This window comes from Nylanderia fulva, unplaced genomic scaffold, assembly GCF_048542155.1.
Source record: "Nylanderia fulva isolate GAGA-0341 unplaced genomic scaffold, ASM4854215v1 Scaffold14, whole genome shotgun sequence".
NCBI lineage: Eukaryota > Metazoa > Arthropoda > Insecta > Hymenoptera > Formicidae > Nylanderia > Nylanderia fulva.
Window position 1 is genome coordinate 3,717,022 of NW_028189622.1, and position 24,971 is coordinate 3,741,992.

Sequence of the window (24,971 nt, forward strand, 5' to 3'; positions counted from 1 at the left end):
GTCATCGAACATTAACCTATAATGCGAAGCGTTGCTTTATTTAACGAACGCCTACTCATCGTTAGATTCAGTTAAGATTCTGTTGTAACTCAAGGACGAATTTTTTTATTCGCTCGAAAAGCTACTTGTCAACATTGCCAGTCGTTCAGGAAGGCGGATGTATTGTATTTATTGTTCCATATTTTTCTCTAATTATAAAAACTAACCTTTATCTCAATTATGCATACATGTTTTTATGTAGATGTATTTCGTATTTCAATATACATTTAAACGAAAATGACATATTAAGCTTGAAGTGTAACAAAGTAAAAACTTTTGTTTATAGTTGTTGAAATAATATGAAATCAGAGAAGGAGAGAGAGAACAGTTTAATTACTTATAAAATATATATTTAATATTTTTATATTTTGTAAAGAAAAATACTATTTTCTTTGATTTACTTGTAATTAACTCTTACTGTGTTTGCAAATGATAATTTTGAAAGGTACTATTTTATATTCTAATAAAAGAAGCGCCATATAGGCAAACCACCTGTTACATGTTATGCTTTCAAAATGGAACGGATTGAAAAATATGATTATTCATTAATTAAAATATTGTAATTTTAAAAATATTTTTTGCTGAGACTTCATTGAGAAAATATATTTATTTATAAATAACAAATATTAATTCTGTAATTTTTTTTCAGAGTAATGTATAGAAGAAGATAACACAAAACGGAAAACGAGATCATGGCGAATAGAAGGGACAAGCCTACTGGCTTTGTAAGTAAATTTTATTAAATTTTAATGCCAGAATTAATTTTTTAATAAAGAAATATTATTAAGAAGAAATAAAGATTATAAAAGAATACAATGCAGCAAACTATGTAATATACATATATATATAATAATCATAAATTAACTTTATACAAAAAAAATAAAATATTATTAAGAAATAAGAAATATTATTAATAAATAAGAAATTATTAACATAATTTACATATGTGTGTATACAAACGTAAAAGATAATGCACAACATTCAAATTGAAGTTTCTGAAGCTTATTGTGATTCAAATTAAAAATAATAGCTACTTTAGAATTGAATCACGTCTTACTTTAGAATGTGTGATGCAATAATTAAATTATTCTGGGGCTGCATACACAAAAAATTAATAATAGTTGTTCTCAGATAATTCTAGAAGCATCTGTATTTTGCTTTATGTCACTTTTTTTTAAAAATACAATATATCAATTCTAATCTTCAACAAGTAGTATATTTCGAGATAAGCTTTTTGCATTTCTTATCAGCAAATTCCGTAATGTCATCAGCGAAACGTTTTACCTTTTGCGGCAGTCGCTTTGTTAATAACGCCGAGGCAAGATCGAACGCTACTGATTTTCGATATTTTTCTTATTGTCACAAATATTATCGGTTTTATCAATTAATGGACGTTATTTATGCGAATTTCGAGATAATGTGCAGATACATAAAATATTAAATACGCGAATCGATAATGTTCTAAATTGAACGCGAAAGAAAACTTAAAAAGAGTGAAAAATGTCTGGCATCCAAAGAAGAAAAACTTGGTATCACAAAGGCGAGGCTGGCATAAAGGTGAAATAATTTTTTTACAATTTTTTCTCCCGTTTTACGAAAACCACAATCTCGATATTATTATAAAGTTTTGATTTTGAAACGATCAATCGATTTTAAAGAAGATTCGCGTAATGTTAAATTTTAACTGCATATTTGAATTTAAAAATAGAAGCTGAGTCATACATCGTCATATCGCGCTAATAAAATGCAGTAATCTTGAAATAGACACATTTTCAATATTTATTAATGGGTGAAATTTATTCTTGAGAAACGTGGTGTGCGAAAACGATGCGCATGCAAAGTACGGAAACATGATAAAACAATGTAGGATTTCTATATAGTGATATGTGGGCATATATTGAGTTTCCTGTTACGTTATCATATCTATTTGTATCATTGCAGTGTGAAAATATTTAACATACTTATCGTTTACGTAAAAAAAAAAGTTGCTCTACTTTTGATCATCATACTTATTTCTTCATTTATCTTTTGCTCCTTTTTATTTTTGCTCTAAATTAATTTGTATAGACGTCGCAAAGCTTCCTTTAAACGATAACAGACATTGTTTAATTTAGAATTCGATTATCTTTATGATATTAAACCTGTTATCGCATATCTTGTTTAGAGGTACTCAAATAGTATTCCATAAAAAATACGTAATAGAAATTTCTTGAAAAATATAATAAAAATGAAAGTACGCGCTCTCTCTTTTGTTTCTTAAATTATATAAGATTCGTTCAAAATAATATATATAATTATCATCAGCAAATTTGATAAAGTAAAGAAAATTGAGAACCGCTTTGTGGTTTAACGCAATCCTCGGTAAAGAACGATACGCGTACGTACTCGATGACATATATACGCACGAATACTTTTATAACTAATACACACACACACACGCAGTATCATCGACCTTAGGTGCAGCACAAACTCAAGCCGCATTGTAATTTGCACTTTATAATCGAATACATCTAGTATAAATCTACCTAGTATAAATGTTTGATATTATGCCACAGTTAGATTAGTAATTTTATCGTTAACAGTTTTAATTAATTTTTAATATTTTGTTTTTTTACACGTGTGCGCGATGTGGTATGTCGAAAGCATCTGAGAGTAAAAACCTAGATAACTACACCTTTCGGTACATACAACATTATGTAGTATTTAGTGTTCAGTGAATAGTGACAACGATTGATGCAACAGTCAGATATGTATTAATAATACGTGTAAAGGAAATTGTGCGTGCATTTTACCAATTTCATTCCAACCAATACAATCTTAGACGCAAATTCCTTACATAGTTGTGCTTTTTGTAAATGAAAATTGTCATGTGCATTTTTTTAAATATTATATTCCGTGATAATACATAAGATATTCTGTAGTCACAAAAATGCAGCATTAGCGAGTTGCTCGTTTTTTTCCAACGTCATCTTCATAATTATAATTCGCTTACTACGAGAGTTTCAGAATTAAGATTTCACAGATATGTTAACATAAAATTGAAATATCTAATCCTTCATCAACACACAGAAAGAATTTTCTCTTAGAATTTATCTTGAAAATTATGGTAATCTTGAGACAATCTAGTATAATACACACCATGAAAAATATTAATATCTACCACCACAATAAAAATATTAATATCTATCACAATAAGATATAAAATATGTTCGATTAATTTTACTATATACATAGTATAATTTACTATGTACATATATTAATATTTTTTGTGGTAAATATTTAATCAGAGAAACTCTTATAAAATTAATTTAAATATAAATTAAGTATAAATTTCAAAATCTGACAGATGCATTTAGTTAAATAAACGTGCGTGAAAAGTACAGACGCAAAAGTGCTAATCAACGAACGACTTGATGTTTTCGCTCCAAGACAAAGGCGCAGCTTTCAGACATGAAGATCATCTCGGCAAGAGATGCGTAGGTCGAAAAAAAGGGAAAAAAAATCGGCTCACACATTCGGCCTCCATATGTATGTATGCCTATCGGAATTTCGCGTGACACCGTTTCGATCTCTCTTGCTCTCGTACAGGAGAAGGCCGTTCAAGCTGCTGGCGTCATCGCGCAGTTGCTCGTACAAGTGAGATCATCCGTGTAGCCGCGTGTAATTTTTTCCAGTTAATCAGGAATAATTAAAACCACCGGTTAATTTCCGAGGAGCGCGTGAAAAGCGTTGTACATTGCTCTTGGACTCGTGAAATAGTCGCAGAATTGAGGTGATGCGAATAAAGAAAGAATTATGAAATAGTATCTGGGGAAAAAAATAATTAGGCTGTATTTTACCGTGCAAATAATATATTATGATAATTCACTGCATTGTATTGTTTATAATCTTTATTTCTTCCATAATATTTTTGTCGAAGAGATTTCGAGCTAAAAAACATGTTCAAAATATCTTATTGCTATAGAGTTTTTAAACGTTGGAAGAGATTTTCTTAATTATAGGATTTGCAAATTATACTCAGAATTAATTTTTTATATGGATTAATTTAACTTTCGTCTTAAGTAATGTTATATAAAATGGATAACCAGATAGCATGAATAAGAGATTTCATACCTTTGTCAATTGTTTTCTTTTCTTTATTTTTTAAAAATTGTCTATTTAGAGCAATTATAAAATATGACTGATTTACAATTTTTTCAAATATAGATTAAATTAAAGTAAATTGCAGAGATTTTTATAAAGTACTAAATTAAACAATTAAAAAATATTTTTTAGCGATTAAATTATTTTATATCTATTTTTTTTCAATGAATTAGCCTCGTAGAATTTTTCTTAATTTGCATCATAAGGACTGTTTAACGACGATGCGATAGAACAGGTGGTCGTTTAGGTTCGTATATAGAGCGTTACGTAATGTTGACGCCACGCCGAAATGCAGCGATAGCAGCATTTCAAGACATTGAATCCAAAAATTGCAAAATTTGCACTAGAATTCCTTCATTCCTTCATTTTTTAATATTTTAGGTAAATGTTATTTTCAATATTCGGTTTGAAAGCACTCATGACTTAAATATTCATGTATTTATCTTTTCTTTACGGTCATTGCACTATAATGCATATTTGTTTCTTGTGCTCTTTATGTAACAAATTATGTAACGTTCTTTCTATATTCTTTATGTATACATAACATGATGTAAATGACATAATGAAATCGGAGTTTTAATTGCGATTAACGTAATTAATTTTATTAATGTCGATTTTGCTGGATTGTTCGCTGTTGTGCAAATATGTTTGCAGAAGATAGATAATCTTTAATTATTAAAGCTTAATCAATTTCCTCATTAATAAGTATTGATGTCCATATCTATAAAGTATATTTCACGCACACATATATGCGCTAAAGATGGTATCTGAGGTCTTTTCGTGTTAAATTCGAAGACGTTGAATTCGTGTCAAGTTTACACCGAGCATGGTTTTGATCGAGATCGAGAAAACATGTGTATCGATCGCGAAACAGAGAGGCTGTATGTCAACGTCGAGAATAACCTCGGGACATCAACCTCTGGAATATTTACCGTATCAAAATATATTAATCACACAGCTGTAACAAATAAAATTATATTGTTTTATTTATGCTTAAATTGAGATTTCAATTTCTAGATTTTCTAGAGACTAAACTTTTTTTATTATATTTAATTATGCCACGTGACTTTACATTTTCATTGTTTTGCGCTGTTTTAATAAGTTTTACACTAATAAAACAACAACAATTTTTCTTATAGATAATTGCGAATAAATAAAATTTCTTTGCAATTATCTATAAGAAAAATTTAAATTCACTTAAATTGCTTACGTAAATTTATACTTAAAAATAATAAAAATCCATTTTTATTCTAATTTCTAAAACACGTGCTACGTATAATTTTAATATATAATTAAATTATTTTTAATATGTAATTAAATTATTTTTATGTAACGCTATTATAAGATTATGTACAGAGAAAAGCAAAAATTTCCCACACAAAAAATAATTAACGATATTCAATATTTTTACCAGAACATCGAAATATCTTTAAAATTAAGAGTAAATCTTTACTTTTAATATAACCGTTCTGTTTTTCCAAAACCATTTGATCAATGACAAACACAGTGTTTTTTCTCGAACTTGTCGGAACCTTGGTCTATTCGAAGCCGTGACGTAGTCGATCGGGCGCATTCCGCGATACGCAAGGATCCACATGATTCACAACAACGATCTATCCTTTTGGTCGGGGTCAACCACATGATCAACGTGAAAGGAGACGAAAAGTGCGGGCGTATATGACAAATAATTGGATATTTAATATAAAAACAAATAATTTAACTGTCATTGACTTATATACAAAATTTTGTTAAATGCTGGAGTGATTTTGATATAAAACACGAATAACTGAAGTAAAACGATTAAAATAAGATACCCTATGTAGCAGGCAGCAATAGTGTGATAATAATTCGTAAATTTATTTTCTTGCGTAAGAGACTTGAGACTACCTGTCAAAGCGCGCGAAAGATTGAAAAATATTTGAAGGATCGGGAATATTTACTGAAAGCATGACGTCAGTGATGCAAGAATAACCTATCATCTGGAATTATAATGTTAGGAACGAGAAAATAAAGGAGAAAGTCTCTTGCAACTTTGCGAGAGAAATGATCTTCCGTCGATAGAACCGTCACATTCGATGTAGACTTACTAGCAGGAACTTCGTGAAAAAAAGGAATTAATTATAGAAAACTAGGACATATACTAGTGTGAAACTACACTTATTAAAACAGCGCAAAACAATGATAATGTAAAGTCGAGTGGTAATTAAGGATAATAAAACAGTTTAAATTGTCTCTAGAAATTGAAATCTCAATTTAAACATAAATAAAACAATATAATTTCTTGATTAAAAGTTAATATTTATTCTACAATTTTATATTTATATATCAGAAAAATAAAAAAGAGAAAATGATTATACATATTTTATAAAGAAATTGAACTCTTGATTTTTTTATGATAGATTTTAATTATTCCATTAATTTTATTATACTTTTAAGAAATTATTTTATATACTAAAGCAACATAAATCTGACATAAAATTGGATTTAATAAAATTCTTTATTTTATAAATCTGACACATCGACATCGAATTTTACTTGACTCCTCAACGTTTATTTAAATATGAGAAATTTTAATTTCCTCGAAATTGATATTAAGGATGGATTACGCGTGTAAGAAGATTTGGCTTGCGTAATTTGCACGCAGCTCATTGTTGTCCGACATTGATCTAAATATCCACGTGCGAAAAAGGAGTCAACTCCTGAAATTAGCACGCCTCTTACGAATTTCAGGTCGGGTGAGCTTGTTTTTGATAAGCGGTCACCGTAGAAAAGATACGGTTCCACGATACGAGCGTACCGTAAGAATACGCGCCGGGACGTCCGACACGATCTTTTGGTTTCTTTAATTCCACCACACGATGCCGTTATGTTAATCTTACGTTACGGCCTAACTGTACCGACTTTATATACGTATATGTATATATACGCGGCACGCGGCATATACAGCCGCATCTTTACACACGAGCGAATCGGAGTAACGAGTCATCGATCAGCTATTATGAAATTGCCAAGTTTAACACAATGATAAATTCATTGGATTTTCCTTTAATTTTCTTCTTCTCTTATTTGAATCTTTTATTCCTCTTCAATTACTAAATATCGATTGGGTATAGATAAAATGCATAAACGCGATCCATAATTTTGTTGTTTAACTCGATTAACTTCTGGTATAAAATACGTAAAATACGTAATAATCTCTATTTCAAATTTGATATTATTTTTTAATCTTAAACATATTTTACTTGTTAGATATTTTTTTAAATATTTAATACTGATTGAATTTTTATATAAACTTTAATATTGAAAGAATTGTGAGAAATAGAATTAAAGATTTTTATTAAGAGACATTTGTAACTTCTAATATAGTTAGGTAAAATATTTATGAACTTGTAATATTTTTGATTATATACAGAGAAATACATAAAATAAATCATGAACATGAAGACACGAGCTGACAATCTTTTATCAAAGATCTGACGTTTGAATTAGCGGATGAACTTTCTATAATTATGGTAATTTCCACAGGTTATAAATCGTTCTGTCGCGTTAGACCTAACCGTAAATATGCTGTTCTGATTCATTGCTTTTATATTAAAAAGATATATACGATTTTTACGCAACAGTTGTGCAAAAATTTGCAACATCTATTTTAGAAATAATTTTAACTTTACTTTTAATCTTTTAAAACAATTACGATAACTATCACTTAAACTTACGTTATTATTCTTTCTACATAGGAACATAATAATAAAAATTAAATACTTAATTTTAAATTAAATGAAAGATAAGATTTTATTTTTGAGATTGCAACTTCCAAGATTTTAATTTATAAAAAAATTAACAAATTATATATAAATAATAATTGATATTACTTGTTTCTATAAATAGCTATGAACGCAATAAAGGTTCCATCAAAGTGTTTGTTTGGAAAAAAGTAAGATTTAAGCTTTATATAACTGCGATACTAATATGTTAATTAAGCTAATGGGGAAGAAAGTGAGAAGGTTGTCTGGGTCGCATTTTGCATTCTATATATAGTCTCTAATGTAAGAAAATATTATGGCTAGTTTATTTTTGTCACTTTTTGTGGGTTGGGTCGTGTGCGTCTGAAATAATAAATGTAATAAACGACTCGGGCTTGTAACGCAAAATACCGGGGTCATCGTGGAAGGGATGAGCCATCGCGTGCATTCAAACGCTGTGGACCGGCATGCAATCTTCAGTCAGTCGCTGTTCTTCTCCAGGCGCGGTTCTTGTCTTCTTCGAGCCTCGCTAAATCATTCCAACTACTCTTTGACAGTTCGCGAGTGCAACGATTGCGTAATTGTAAACGGTACGTTACAGCTGACAATTATTGTCGTAAGAGTAAAGAAGTAATTAGTGACAAACACACAGTGTTGTGATATGTGAAAAATATTATAAACAACACGAGTCTGGTCATCGAAAAAATCGCGTACTTAAGCAAAGATTCGTTTGTTCGAAATGCTTCCATATAAATATTAATAATTTCGTGTTATTAATTATTATTATTATTGATTAATAAAGTCTACACCGAGAGAATTTTATCTTAGAATTTATCCTGAAAATCATGGTAATCGTGGGACAATATATAGTATTGGAAGAATTTTATAAGAGTTTTCTCTGGTTAAATATTTACCACAATATAAAATATTAATTAAGAAATTATAACGACCCAACTGGCTTCAATCTTCTTTATTAATCAACACTTCATAAAAATATAATTAGACTACGTTTAGGTCCGGCGACTTTTGGTTTAGGTCCTTTTCAAGTCTCAAAATTTAAAAAACTAAAACTCACATAATAATTCTTTGTGTACAAAGAAAGTCAACTGAACTTTCCGTAAGAGTGGTAAGGAACGAACCTTACCACTCTTCAGTGGTTTGTTCCTTACCACTCTTACGGAAAGTTTAGTTGACTTTCTTTGTACACAAAAAATTATTATGTGAAAGTTTCAGTTTTTAAAATTTTAAGACTTGAAAAGGACCTAAACCAAAGGTCGAAACGTAGTCTGATTATATTTTTATGAAGTGTTGATTAATAAAGAAGATTGAAGCCAGTTGGGTTGTTATAATAATTTCTTAATTTATTCTTCACTGGCGACACATAAATACTCTGATAAAATATTGATATTTTTTATTCTTGTACATATTAATCAGAGAAATTCTTATAAAATTCTTCCAATTCCATATTATCCCACCATAATTACCATGATTTTCAGGGTAAATTCTAAGAGAAAATTCTCTCCGTGTATGGATTTATTATTTATTATTATTCGTAACAAATTTATCTTTTTCGGTAGAATAAATATTCTTTAAAATATTTTTCGATATCTTTCTCTAGTTGACCTGACATTAGAGTTTCATCTGCTATTACGATAATCACTTAATATTTTTATTTGGCCTGCGTTAATGTGCTCAGCTAATCAACTGAGGCACACCTGCATGTATGTGTCACTCATCCATTCTTCTATAACATTATTGAAACGTTCAACCAACCTGTTTTAAATCCGAGTGACTGAATTATTCACCAGTATGTGTGCATGATGTTGCAGTGATTGTCATAAACGTGTGCACGGAAACGTCAAACCGGTGTTTCCGCCGTAAGGAATAAACGCATGTTCGAAGCTGCTGGATGCGTGAAAGTCGATAAAAGCCAACTCTGCTGGCACAATGTGAGATGAAAAAAATTGTTCCTATCCACCCCGCGATACTTCGAACTATCGTCTTCAGTAAAAAAAAAAGGGGGGAAAAACCGAAAATATACGTGAATAAGTGTCGCGTGTGGATTTGCCTAAAAATAAAAGTGCGTCCGTCACGTTTCTCGCAAATCGACTTGGACCTGCGACCTTACGCGCGTGTCTGATGTGAGTCATTCGTCGCCATTCGTCGAAGAATCAATTATCTTTCAAGTGTCACCGCGAATACACCGCAATGATCACGGACTGGGTAAGCTTTCGTTTTAATCCGACGTTAAATTGATATTAAATATGAAAAATATACAAAATTCTGGCAATATCATATATCTACATTGTCCGTATATCAAATTAAGAATTAAGAGTAGCCCAGTTTTATTTCAATCAATTCAAGAATTTTTTAATCTTCTCAATTTGTAAATATATATGTTTGATAGTCGCGGAAAAAATAAAGAAAACAATTATTAAAATTGAGATTAATAATAAAAAATACGTAAAATAATTCACTTAATAAGCATTTTATTTAGATTCGTAGATAAGTAATATTAGTCAGCTATTAATTTCATTGTGTTAGGCTGCTATGTCATCCTGTACATGATGTGTTTATCTTTCATTGTAAAAACAAGATTGTAACTTTTGCACATCCGTGAGATCAAGACATCATAGATATCACTATATAAATTGCATCACTAATGCAGAGTTAATAATTATCGGGTAAAGAGATAGAGCTTCCGTAAGGCTGTAGTTTTTTAATCAAACTAAATGTTAAAATTTATGCTAGATAATTCTGAACAGTCCATAAGGTGACATTTTTTAAATTTTATTATCATTTATTGTGGATGTGCAGCATTTATCGTAGCGAAAAGACTATGGAGAAAGAATTCATAATAGCGGTAATTAATTCTACACACATGCCATTTTTTCGACACGTTTGCCTGCTTATGATTCGTACAGCTTCTCGATTTTGGCGCGAAATATTCTTCAAATATTTTACAACAAATCAGTTTTTAATAGTCGGCGAGTCGCGACGTGGCAAATGTTTTCCGGTGCGGCTTCTTGCCTTCACACCTTTGCGTTGCGTATCGTGTAAACGCGTGTTCGCGCTAAATGGACGGAATAATTGCATCCATCTCCGACGTGCGATTTCGTGTCATTCCGCGATAAAATTCAACGTACTCAAACATGTTACTAAATTACGAGTACGAGTGCGAGTTGCATGCCGCTTGAACGATTATGTCATCGTAAAACGCGAACTCGACTCGCGCACGCGTTACCGCAAAGAGAAAACATTTACAATGGAACTGAGGTATCGGAATGTGGTTTATCGAAAATGTTTTTACGGACCGATCGAATTTATGTTTCACGGAGGGCCTCATCTATCGAACTCATTTAAAACGTTTGCTAGATCCAATACTTATCTTGTAATAATTTCTAGATTACTGCATAAGACACTTTTTTCCACATATCGTTAGATTTGCAGATCCTCAGTTCTATGAATACTTCATTTCTTACGATGCATAAATATTATTTTATATCAAAGCAAGGTGTGTAGCCGTCCTTGAAATGCTCTGGAATTTTGTTTGTCCTTTAAATATCCTGGAAATATACTTGAATTTTTCATAGGTCTTTTTTTGTTGCTTCTGAACATTCAGTTAAAAGAGTCAGCTGAGATTGTTCGAATAAAAAATATTTTATCTTTGTAAATAATATAATATATTTTTTATTTACGAAGTCCAAAACTATGTGTTACGCATAATGTTGTGTATTATTTATAGATTTTTTAAGCGTTCAAATATAAGAGACTATTGTATCGAATCTTTGTAATGCATATATTCATTTTCATTATTCATTTTTCATTGCAATTTATATCGACTTGATAAAAAAATAAAGTTTTCTTGTCATCTTTATCATCCTATTGAAAAAATTTCCTTGAAATGTCCTCAAATTTTGTTTTTAAATTTTACTAGTCACCTTGCAAAGGTTTTATCTTATTACACAGACATGAATGTTTATTATTATCTGAAGAAATTTACGAATAAAAAATTTTAATAAAGCATAATGGTAAACTATAACATAATGACAGTAAAAGCGAAATTATTCCATCAGAGATAGCTTTCACTTTGTTAAACTGAAAGCGCGGACTGATTACGGTGCTATTAGTTTTTAATAAATTATTAAACCTTCTCTCTCTAAATTGTTCGCAAAATTGCTGTTGCAGTTGGACACATGGTTCGGTCGGCCGAAAAAGGCCGGTCGTGGGAGTGGAACGCGTGGCCATTCGGGCAGCAACACCATGCCCAGGCCGCACTCCGGCGATGACATCAATGAGATCGAACAACAGCGTTGCATCATCGAGAGAATGGATGAGGAGACGGTGAATGACAGATTCGAAGAAATGCTGGTGAGTGCACACGTGTGAGACATATATAAACTTTTCACATACATATATGCTCCAATAAGTTCCTAGATATATCGTTTCTTCTGGTTCAATACTAAAAAGTACGCATAATTATTTTATTTATATATTATAATTATTTTATTGTAATTATATAATCATTTTATTAACATACTATTATATAATTATATAATTATTTGGTAATTACATATATATATATATAATTATTTTATTTAGATATTATTCTTAATACACACTTTCGATCATGTAAATAATGTACTCTCGGTAATCGTTTAATAATAAGGTATTGCTTAATTGTATTGAGAATACTGAATAATATTTTAAAAGAGAACTTTTTGCTTAGGCCAATATGAATCTAACGGAGGAGAAGAAAGAACCCTTGCGCCAGCAATCGGAGTCGAAGAAGAAGGAGATGTTGGTATTGCACTACAAAGGCAGTATACAGGACAACCGATCAAAATTCGACAAACCGGCAGATTATATACAATATCTGGCGCAACCCGATTTAAGTGTCAACAAGATCTACAGTTGCATCGAGTCTCTCAGGATCGCGCTCACCAATAATCCGCTTAGCTGGGTGCAAGAATTTGGCACCAAGGGACTCAAACAAGTCCTAGCTACTCTCAATGAATGTTATCGAAAGTAAGTGCGTTCTACCGCATCCTCGAAAAAGTTCTGTAACGTTTAGATCAACCGGTGAATGTATGATTAATTCTCTAACGATCTCGATATTGTTCTATTCCAGTGCCTTCATATATTATGATAGGTAATTCACGTAAAAGTACTATTTGCTTGAATGTTTATGCGATATTATTTGTTATGTTATAATATCTTTTAACCGCTTATGTTACCCCTGATGAAAGCGAAATATTGCTTGTAACAATGTAAAAACGATTTAATTTTTAAAAACCGCAAGATCTCCATAATTATGAAACAATTCAGTTATTTTATTTGCGCCATTTAGCAAAAGATATTTCTAATTTTTATTCAACCATTTTACTTTAGCATGATATACGTCCTGCTTATGATAGAATCCATTATATATTAAAATCCATATTTTTTTTATTAATAAAAATAATTTGTTTTTTCTCAGTGACAACCGATACGAACGAATACAATATGAATGTATTCGTTGTTTAAAGGCTATCATGAACAATACTGTTGGTATAAAGGAAATGTTGGCCCATCACGAAGCTCTTACTATCGTAGCCAGATCATTGGAACCAACGAAACCAAACGTAATGTCCGAGGCTGTAAAGTTACTCGGCGCGGTGTGCTTAATATCGAGCGATAGTCACAAAAAAGTTTTAGATGCAATTACTATGAATGGCGAATTCAAAAGTCGGGAAAGGTTTTTTCCGATCGTACAGGGGCTGATGAATAAAAAGAATGAAAATTTAAGAGTACGTTTTACTTATTTGTACAATTGATCAAATTAATTAATAGATTAATTCATCAAATTAATTAGGATAAAATTAATTAAATATATATTTATATTAATTTAGATTTTTTTAATGATTACTGCATTAAATACAAAAATTTTCAGCAAGCTGCTATATGTTTTTGACTTTCATCTTTATATTCGATCGAAAAAACATTGTTCTTTACAAATAGGTTTTTTGTTCCGTAGGTAGTGTGCCTTCAACTCATAAACTCGATTATATCATCCGCAGAGGATCTAGATTTTCGCTTACACCTCAGAAATGAGGTAATGCGAGTCGGTTTAGCTGACATTCTCGAAATGTTAGAGAAAGACGAGTCGGAAGATTTGGCGACGCATTTAAAAATTTTTAATGACCATAAAGAAGAAGATTATGAAGAATTTGTACAGAGATTTGACAACGTACGTTTAGAATTAGACGATGTTAATGACTGTTTCGAAGTAGTCAAAAATATGGTAATGGATACTACCGCAGAGCCATATTTTCTATCCATACTTCAACACCTTTTATTTATCCGAGATGATGTTCTAGTTCGGTAAGTAGACAATGTGTAACTTATTTTTATTATTGCAATCTTACGAATCATTAGAACAAATCTATTTATTTTTCTGCTAATGGCGCAATCTTACTTATTTTGCTTACTTTTTAGAACGGCGTATTATAAATTGATCGAGGAATGTATATCGCAAATTGTATTACATCGTTCAGGCTGTGATCCAGATTTCAGCGCAACAAAGCGCTTTCAGATTGACGTACAACCGTTGATCGATACCCTAGTCGAAAAATCACGTGCTGAAGAGGAACGCCGGTTGGTAGAAGTAACGCAAAAATTAGAAGAAGCTATAGCTAGTAGACAAGAGGCCGAAGCGAAGCTTCAGCATGCGGAAAATAAGATCAAAGAATTGGAACAGGGAACGGCGAAGTCTGGTGGCTCTGTAAGTATATATATGATACATCTATATACTTCTACATTGATTGAGTCTTTTTTTAGACATTGTAGTGTTTCTCTCTTATAATATCAATTTATCATGTATGATTATATAGAGGATTGCTGTATGTCCACCTCCACCACCTATGTCCGGCATAGTTGAATCACAGCCGCCGCCGCCACCTCCTCCTTTTCCTGGTAGTGCTGGTCCACCTCCACCTCCACCGCCAATGCCCGGAACATGTCCAGTTCCACCACCTATGTCCGGCTTAAAAGTACCTTTACCTCCACCTATGTCTGGAATGGGAGGAGTACCTCCGCCACCATCTATGCCAGGGATGGGTCCCTTACCGCCACCAATGGGGGTATTATCTCCACTGACTTCAACACAAGTTTTGCCTCATGGATTAAAACCGAAAAAGAAGTGGGAAATAGATGGACCATTAAAAAGGGCGAACTGGAAGGCGGTACGTGCGATCAAATTATTATCGATAAAAGATATTTATTTAAATATTAACTATTTCTCAAGTATTTTCTGTTAAATAAATGACGTATTTCAGATTATGCCTCACAAACTAACAGAAAAGTCATTCTGGATGAAAGTACAAGAAGACAGATTAGCTAGTCCAGAAATATTGGATGGTCTCGCGCAAAAATTTGCATCAAAACCAAGTGGGAAGAGAATGGACGATGTTGTTGATAAGTAAATTTCATCTCATCGATTACATTTATTTTCATACGTATAGAATGTCGATCAATTTTGTTGTATACGCAGGTCAGCTCCGATGAAGAAAATAAAAGATCTCAAAGTTTTGGATAGTAGAGCGGCTCAAAATATATCGATACTTCTCGGTGGCACACTGAAGCATATGCCTTACGTAGAAGTAAAAAGGTGTTTATTTAGATGCGAGGGACCAGTTATTTCTGATAATATATTACAAGGATTAATTCAATATTTACCAGAACCGAAGCAATTGTTGAAGCTGGAGCAATACAAAAATCAGTACAATGACTTGACTGAAGCGGAACAATTTTGTGTTACGGTAATTTTATTTGTTCCATTTTTATGCAAATTCTTGTATTGAAATATACTAAATATATATAATATTGATAAATATTAATATTACAGATATCGACGATAAAAAGATTACAGCCCAGATTAAGGTCATTAAGCTTCATGTTGCGATACGAAGAGTTGGTACAAGATGTGAAACCAGATATAGTAGCAGCTACAGCAGCATGTGAAGAAGTGAAGAATAGCAAAAAGTTTGCACGGATACTTGAATTAATATTGTTACTCGGCAATTATATGAATTCCGGTTCTAAAAATGGCCAAGCATTTGGATTTGAAATTAGTTTCCTTACAAAGGTTCGTTTTGCATTATATAACACAAATATTGCTCATTGTCGGCGCAAGTCTTTCTAACAATAATGATTTTTTTTTTCAGTTAACTAGTACTAAAGATATCGATAACAAACAAACTCTTATGCATTATCTTGTGGACACGATAGAGAGAAAATTCCCGGAATGTCTCAACTTCATTGAAGAATTAGCACACGTAGATCGTGCTAGCAGAATATCTATGGAGACTATTAAGCGGACATTAGATCAAATGGCAGCCAATATTCGTGATCTCGAGAAAGATCTTTCGAACGCCAAAGTTCCACAATGTGATGAGGACTTTTTTATAGATGTTATGACAGTATCCTTTACTTTTCTTTGTTAATTATTAATGCCGTCTTTAGATTAATAATTTAATAATTGATAAGATAAAAAATATTTTCTTAACAAAGCCACTTCTTGCCACTCGACATAGCCATTCGCTAAGAAAGCCAGGGAATCCTATGAGGTCTTGCAGAACATGTTTAAAAATACGGATGCCTTATACACGGACATCTCCGAATTCTTTGCCTTCGACAAAAAAAAGTACACTATAGAGGAATTCTTCGGCGATATCAAGACGTTTAAAGATGATTTCTTGGTAAATACGCGTGAATTTGGACTGCACTGCACTGTTAGCAGATCGATACTTAACGTGCCTATGTTCTCACCGTAGCAATCGCAGAAGGAGATAGTGAAACTGAAAGAAGGCGAGGAGAAGCAGAGACGGGCGAGAGAAGCGCGCGAGAAAGCGGAAGCGGAAAAGGCAGCGCGAGCCGCGCGCAAACGTGCATTAGTCGATATGAATGCACACGAGACCCAGGAAGGTGTTATGGATAGTCTGATGGAAGCTCTGCAGACTGGATCGGCCTTCAGTCGACCGGATCAACGACGCAAGCGGCAGACGCGCGTAGCTGGTGGTAAGTTCTATAGAACATTCATCTGGAGACGAATGGAGAAGAGGGACCAAGCAGCTCAACTGCACATGTTTAATAATACTTTCTCTGCTAAACTAATGCACGAATACGAAAACGTAACTCCAACTGAGACTATGCGACGCAATATGTTTTCGAATAGGATTGTAACTAAATTATGTACGGCTGATCAATCGACGAGCTTTTTTACACCAGAGGAGAATCAGGAGTTCTACAAACAAATGCTGCTAGACGAGGCCAAAAAGACACCTCGGCACAAAAAACGTTCATCTAGAGTTACATACTTTCAAAAAAAGAGACAATGCAGCCGTTGTCGTCTTGCGTATTATACAGCGATGCCGTTTAATGAAACGCCGAAAAGAGACATTTTGTTAAAAACGTTTACGAACTTAGAGACCAGATGCGCTAATACTAACTGGGAATCAAGTCCGATGTTCGGTGAAAACGTATCTATTAATCGAGCACGTATAATTAGTCCGGTTAAACAGAGGCGCGTTGTAGTCAACAAAATACATAAGAGAAATAGCATCGTGCGCCGCGCTATATCGAATCGTAAACGTATACGCGCGAACAATAAGATTGGAAAACGTAAATCGTACAATTATTTGCAAAGTCCACCTAACATGAGCATCACTGTGCCATTAGTCGTAAACCCGTCAGTTATAAATTCGAATTCCGCACAAAATGCAAAAATGTCAAAATCAATCGATGGTATTCACACTCAAATACTTAAAAAATCATGTTCTCCGATGAAAAAAAAACTCTTAAGATCGAAAAATTTCGAAAATCTAGCGCGATATAAAGACGAAACTCAAAACATACTAGATACGAAAAATAGATCTTTTAATTCCAGCATATCTACACAGTTTTCAACTGACCAGATGACTAACGCGCAATCGCCATTATTGATCGAGATGAGTGGAGTTGCGTTATTATCGGGAAATAGTCCGTTACACTTAATAAAGCCAAATTCTGTTTGTACTAACAAAAACAATCTGAATATGTCTGGAAAAACTTTTGGAAAACTTTCAAATGAATCATGCATTCTGGAAACAAGCAGTTTAAGTAGAAAACATAATCTTAGTAAGAATAAAATGAAAAGACCAAAGGAAAGATTATGGAAAAAGAAATGGAAATTTTGGCATCTAACATAAACATTATACGATATAATTGTGCATTATATTAAAACTGGATAAAATTTATACCAAAAATACAAAAAGATTGACCAAAGAAAAAAATATTTTTAGCTGTAATATTATGAAGATAAATTTCGAAAAACATTAATATACTTTAGAAATATATCATCTGATTTTTTCATCAATTTTTAGAAATGTGATGCAAAAATTGATCTCAAAATCACATCTATCATTCAATGACATTTTGCTCTAATCATATTAATTTAAGATTATTTTATGCTTTAATTATATCGAAAATACGACTCTACTAATTTTTAATGGAAATGTACAATTTAAATAACTCACTTATCTAGATTATGAATTGCATCTAAACTCGATGTTACACGCGTTATTCAAGACTGATAATTGTGATACATACTCTGAGAGCTTGTAATATATTCACATAGTATTTTATTTGAATACATTAGTGTCTCGAGCAAAAAAAGAATAAATATTTAATAAAAAGAAAAGATATTTTTAGTCTTGATATTTTATATTCATAATCGAACACATGCAAATATATATTGATGAAAAAAGCAGAAAATACGAAAATGCAATAATAAAATTATCAAAAGGTTTTTGTTATGTTATTTTGATTATTTGTATACTAGGCTACAGAGTTCAATGATTAAGATGTAATTTTACTAATTTTTTTAAATATTATTTTAAAATGATGTAAAGCGATATTAAGTAATTTAAAAAAATTTTTGATATTAAAAGTGACATAAAACAACCGAGTTTTTGACGAATAATGTATTACAGACTATTTTTGTATCAAGACACATATATTTGTAATTAAATGCAATAACGAGTTATTTTTTGCTTGCCTCTTTAATGGTGTTTTCCTCGATATATTCAATGTTTGTATATTGTACCATTTAGCTTGTTAATTAAATTCATAATTATGTAACATGTTGAGATAGAAATAATATATAAAATAATCTTCTGTTTTTATTTTGCAATAATTCTATTGTATTGTAAAATTTAATTTTTTATAAGCGAATATGATTATAAGTTTTTTTTTAAGGCAAATAATTTTTCTTGAAATATATTATACTTTATTTTAATACACAGTACACATAAATCTTAATGTAATATCTAGCCTACTGCAATGAGTTCAATCCTGTTTTAATTTTGCAGCAGAAAGGAGAGCGCAATTAAATAGGAGTCGATCTCGTACCGGATTAGTCGGATCTGGTTTACTAGGGAGAGAACTTTCGACGTAAGTATTATTAATGTAAAAAAAGTGTTTATCGGACGAATAAGGCACGCTTGAATCACACGCTTGGTCTCTTACATGTATATTACATGTGCTTTAGAAATAATCATCATCTCACATATCCGGAAAGTAGACAATATAATGGTCACTAATTTAATTTCAAGTATAAAGAGACGCGCTAGAGCGTCTCGCGTCAAATATAATTACATTTATTACCGGAAAGTGCAGAATCATGTAATTAAATTTTGGTTTTACTAATTATATCTACATATGTATCTCTTATCTTGCAAGTATCACACACGTTTATAGAAAATGGATAACAAGTCTCCAGTAGAATTTTTAATATAATAATAAAATAAAGGATATGTTTGTGAAAATATTAAGTTCTATAATTGACTCTCGTATTTTCTACCCAACGCTTAATGTTTGTTGACATTTAAGCCTCTTACGTGTAAATATACTCATCGCCATATTCTTATCTCAATCCGTTGTTGTTGCAGAGAGCTTTTAAGTTCGGCATAACATATTGGAAAGTATCCCGTTTCCGTCCTAATTCGTTGCTGTGATTTTACATCTCGTATATCGTTGGAACAACAAATGGAAACTACCATGTGGCACGACAAATCGATATCACAGAGAGGAAAATGAAGAGCAAAACTCCACGTCTTAATGAGCCTCGTAAATCGAATTTTTGCATTTGCGAAATTTCGTATTAAGTTCGAATCGCGAGTGTAACAAACATTCGCGAGTGTGTCTTCCTTATGTATATATTTAAACATTCGTATATAAGTATATTGTACAAAGATATAATTAACGCATTTTTATATGACGTAGCGATACTTGCGTCAATACTCGATAAAAAGAAAGTGCACAAGGATTTAGCTTAAAGAAACTGTATAAAATTTATATATATATACATATATTTAGCGCCAATAAAAACGCACTTGTAAATACATGGCGACATGTTGGCAATGTGTTAAAATTGCTTGTCAACACAATGTACACTTTCTTATCGAAATTTTAGCATTTTTTACTACTACCGTTTCGACGAATCGGGCGATAGATTTGCATTTATTTATGTATATTGCGCTGTAAATATATATATATTTCTCATCTCAAGAGTTCCGCGATTCGAAATTATTACGATACTACGAGATGCATTTGTATAAAGATTATTTCGTTCGTAGGGAATTCCTCTTTTACTACAGAAAGTAGTAATGTAACAAAAAAATATCTTTTTTTTAGCGTAACAATATTTTGCATGCCATTGGAAATTATTGCATGACACGAGAAGGAGGTTCATAATTATCGTTTATTTCAACATGAAATGAAAACGTTAATGATGATTGTCTATAATTACTCCTTTGCAAACCTTATAAAATGATCGTAAAGCATAATTTGACGTTTGCGCCATTCGCAATATTTTGCTCATATAATTTCTTAGTATAAAAATATTTTCTATAATAATATATATTCGAAATATTTTGCTATATAAAAAAAGATTTATACACTGAATTGACATACAATTCTGCGACATATTTTAATAATATTTTTTACTTATCTTTAAAAAAAGAACAGTTATATTTGCATTTTTTTATAATGCAAATACTTCGCTACTAATATGTCAGTGTTAATCTACAAACAAAAAAATTACTTTTAAGAGAAATAGCTAATTCAACGCAACATTTGCATTTTGTGACAATTAATGAGCTTGGTAACAGGTTCACGATATTTAAGTCGTTACTTTCGATAGCGGTGAAAGAAACTCAGGGAGTGAGAGAGGGAGACATAGGGAAATCTTGGAAAACGGATATGTGAACATTACGGAACCAATTATGGTAACACGCGATACAATATACATTTATATTGTTTATTATCACATTTATAATATGGATAAAAAATATAGTAATATCGAATTAAAGTGGAATTAATGCAAAAAAAACGTAAAAGAACCGCACAAATTTCAATTCACTTTTTACATACACTTTGGATTCGCAATGTTGATAAAAAACCGATTACTCGCTTCGACGACAGGTGATGAGTATTCGAATGGATTAATCCGTATTTTAACATCACATGTAAAGTGCATGTAAAAAATAATTCCAAATACAATATAGAAGATGAAGATAATATTAAAAAAAAATCTTACTACTCGAGTAAGAGCGGCGTTTAGTTAATGTAATCGCATCTCGTTTAGCTAGTTAATTAACAAGTAACTGCGTGCCACGTGGTGGGGCGGCTATGCGAGGCACGTTCGAAATGTCTAGCGAAAGGCGACGTAACGAGCCGGTTCTCGAAGCCGCAAAAAATCACGGAAGTATCTCCACGACGTCGCATTCTCTGTGCGGCGCGATTTTCGAACCCGTTTTCCACGTGCGCACATTATTTGTACGTTATTAGCGACAAAACGCGAAGTGTTACGCGGACCATCTTATACATGTATATTTCAATACGGCTTTTGTATATTGTATATATCGATATTCACGAAAAGAAGAGAAAGCGCGCGCGTCAGTCGTATTTCTTCGATTATATGTGTTTGTTACAAAATACGACGGAAATCGAAATTACATTGCCTATAGATCGAATCTCGTAATGAACGAATTCTTTGTTAATATTGTAGTTGAATACTTAATTTAAAAGAATTTAAATTAAGTATTCATCTGTATCTATACTGATATGAATACGCGGATTTAGTTGATATACTAAATATTATTATTATTATCTATTGTATATATCTGTTATTTCTCAGCATTCTTTAGCATCGTGTCATCGCAAAGTATTCACTGTTTTAACATATCTGATGAGAATAGAAATTGTTGATACATTATGTCATACATTGCATTCGTAAATTTATAGGTGCTTTCAATCTGAATCTAAATCTTATTTACAGTGATAATGAAACATTTCCGTTTTTTACAGGGATAAAACGTAGAAATTGTATATTTTTTTAAATGATACTTATTCTAAACATTTACTTTCAAACACGTCATGTCTAATAATTCATGAATAACATAATATCTGAATGTAATTAAATAGGCATAAAATGCGGCTGATTGTAAAAATATGAATATGATCATGAGAATGCAAAAAGTAAATGAAAATAACAAGCACATAACGAAAGAAATGAAATCTGTTTATTTCATCGTTAGATAATCTTCGATTCACGCAAACGCAGTCAAAGTCCATCGCATCGAACACGTTAACGCCATGAATATCGAGAGAAATCGAGAGAACGTGAGCGAAATTGTCGGTCGCGAGCTGCTACGACACGCAATCACGCGTGCCTTACACGTGATATCGATCGATCATGTTTAAAAGAAACATACCTTGATCGTTCACCCGTTTTACGCCGAAGCTCTCTCTATTCTATAATTTTTTTTCTTAACATCTGAGGACGAGGACACGAATCCAATTTTCCTTATTTTGCATAATTTTGCCACTCCATCATGATTTAGTGCAAACGTTGTTTCAATATAGTAGTTGCAATATTTATTGCAATTTAAACTTAAAACAAATAAAATCGCAACAGTTCCAAACTTATTTAAATGTGTATAGTATAATTAATTATATTTAAAAAAATTTAAACTAATTTTTATATTATAAAAATCATACTATTAATTTTTATATTATAAAAATATTTTAGAATCTTATGTTAAGATATTTTAATAATTTTTTATATTACAATATAACATTTTTTTAATGGAAATATAAAAATTAATATAAATGCTACTACACATGACAAGCAAATATAAATGTTATAAACAACGCAATTAATAAGCATGATGGTGTAAGTCTACATTATGCATAATATCGTGACCTAGATATAATAGTCGTGATAATTCTAAGAGAATTATTGCTATGTGTAATCGGCGATATGAATGTCTTATTTATGTACGAAAAAAGAGATGTATTTAAATTGCGAGCTGATCTAAAATCTTCGAATGGCGCTTTCAATATTATCTAACATTTAACTTGTCCAACTATATCTGCGATAATCACAAATTTGTCTAACATTCGTCTCGCGTCCCTCTTCTGGCGTAAAATTTTTTTTCATGATTTTAATGACGTTGCGTAAACTTGCCTGTCGGCAAGAACCGATCACCTCCTCCTCGATAGTATTAATGCATATTTAACGACGCGCCGCGACTTTCGAAAACGACGCGCCCGTCCTTTCACCAAATTCGATCGCACTTCGTAAAACGAATATCGAGGAATTACCGCGATATTTCATCACGGCGAGTTACTTCGAATATTCATCGAACGCTTCGAGATGCGCCGTCGAAGATGATCTTCCCTCGCCGCACATTCCACGCGGCGCAAAAGGCCACCCCGACCTTTCCCGACAATGACGACCAACTCGGACCCCCCTGCGATTACGCCACTGCGGGGTGCCTGCGGCGCAATATGTCAGGGTATGCTTCTATATGGATACACACGTACTTCGTTGGAATTCTGCGAAAGGAGGAATGATGTAAAAGTTCTGCTTTTTTTTTTTTTTTTTTTTTTTTTTATAGTAGAATTTATGTTGTAAAGGACGCAGATACTTAGATATATCCTGAATGTGTTTGACTTAATTTTACGAGCATTGATACTATACATATTAAAATAATTGCGTATTGCATTAAATATGCAAAGACAATCTATGACATTAAATACAACAGTCAAAGATATATATACTATATATAAGAAGTATAATTGAGCAGAGAGCGAGAGATAATTTTCTCGAGCATAAAATACGGGAACCTTTTTTAAAGGACGTCTTAATATTTAAAAAAATGTAGCAATAAATGGGCACCGGATTCTAGAGGTATTTTAATATATAAAGTTAAAAAATAGGATGTGTATATTTTTTAACTTTACGTATTTTATCTAGATATTCATATATCATTTATAATTGTTAATTAAGAAATTTAATATTTTTATTGATTAAATTTATATTAAATTAAGATATTAATATTAAATCAATATAAATTAACTATTTCTAATTTTATCAATTTCTTTATCTTTTTCATGTCAAATAATCATAAACTTAATAATCAAATAATTATGTATAGATGTCCAAACTCACATTGTCAGATAAAATTCTGAATCATCATACACGAATATTTGGAAAGAAATGCAAGTAGAAAAATCTGTATCTCAAAATGTTTTTAATTTCATATATTAAATTAAAATCTAGCAAGTGTACTATAATTTCATCAAAGTCGCGCCGATGCAAATTTTTTTTATGTAAAAAGAGTACGTTATCAGCAAAAAAATAGAGAAATTCTCTTAAAAAAATGTTAAAATTTTTGTAGAGATCACATCTAACTTTCACAATAAAATCACAGCGTGTAAGAAAGCGCCTTCCTGTCGGACACTTGTTTGAAAAGGAAAGAAAAAAGTAAGTTGAAAGAAACGTACGTCTTAAAGCAGATACAAGATAGCCGGAAGAACTTTTCTAGGTATATAAATAAAATTAAAAATAAATTCTGCCGGTGAGTCACGCGTTAAGTCCTTTATATAAAAACGCGTTCGTTTTTATCTAAATTTCCATGCGACAAGTTTTAAATGTGTAGTTAATACCGACTAATTTATTAT

General features: G+C 31.6%; 1 protein-coding gene across 4 annotated transcripts; it reads left to right on the top strand.

Moving 5' to 3' along the window:
• Window positions 1-1,302: 1,302 nt before the first annotated feature.
• On the top strand, window positions 1,303-23,374 carry dia (diaphanous related formin 1). 4 transcript variants are annotated; one of them, XM_029300480.2, is made up of 16 exons: window positions 1,307-1,596; window positions 12,114-12,296; window positions 12,655-12,953; window positions 13,057-13,077; window positions 13,405-13,714; window positions 13,942-14,288; window positions 14,403-14,688; window positions 14,798-15,148; window positions 15,242-15,384; window positions 15,457-15,724; window positions 15,811-16,050; window positions 16,130-16,384; window positions 16,499-16,663; window positions 16,739-16,982; window positions 19,316-19,394; window positions 19,892-23,374. In XM_029300480.2, exons 1-16 carry the CDS (start codon window positions 1,540-1,542, stop codon window positions 19,911-19,913), a joined length of 3,270 nt encoding a protein of 1,089 aa, XP_029156313.1. In that variant the 5' UTR covers window positions 1,307-1,539; the 3' UTR covers window positions 19,914-23,374. The 4 variants fall into 4 exon arrangements, with proteins under 4 accessions (XP_029156306.1, XP_029156307.1, XP_029156313.1 ...); XM_029300479.2 differs by having other exon boundaries at window positions 1,309-1,596; window positions 19,313-19,394; XM_029300473.2 differs by lacking the exons at window positions 19,316-19,394; window positions 19,892-23,374 and having other exon boundaries at window positions 1,303-1,596; window positions 16,739-18,987.
• Window positions 23,375-24,971: the final 1,597 nt, after the last annotated feature.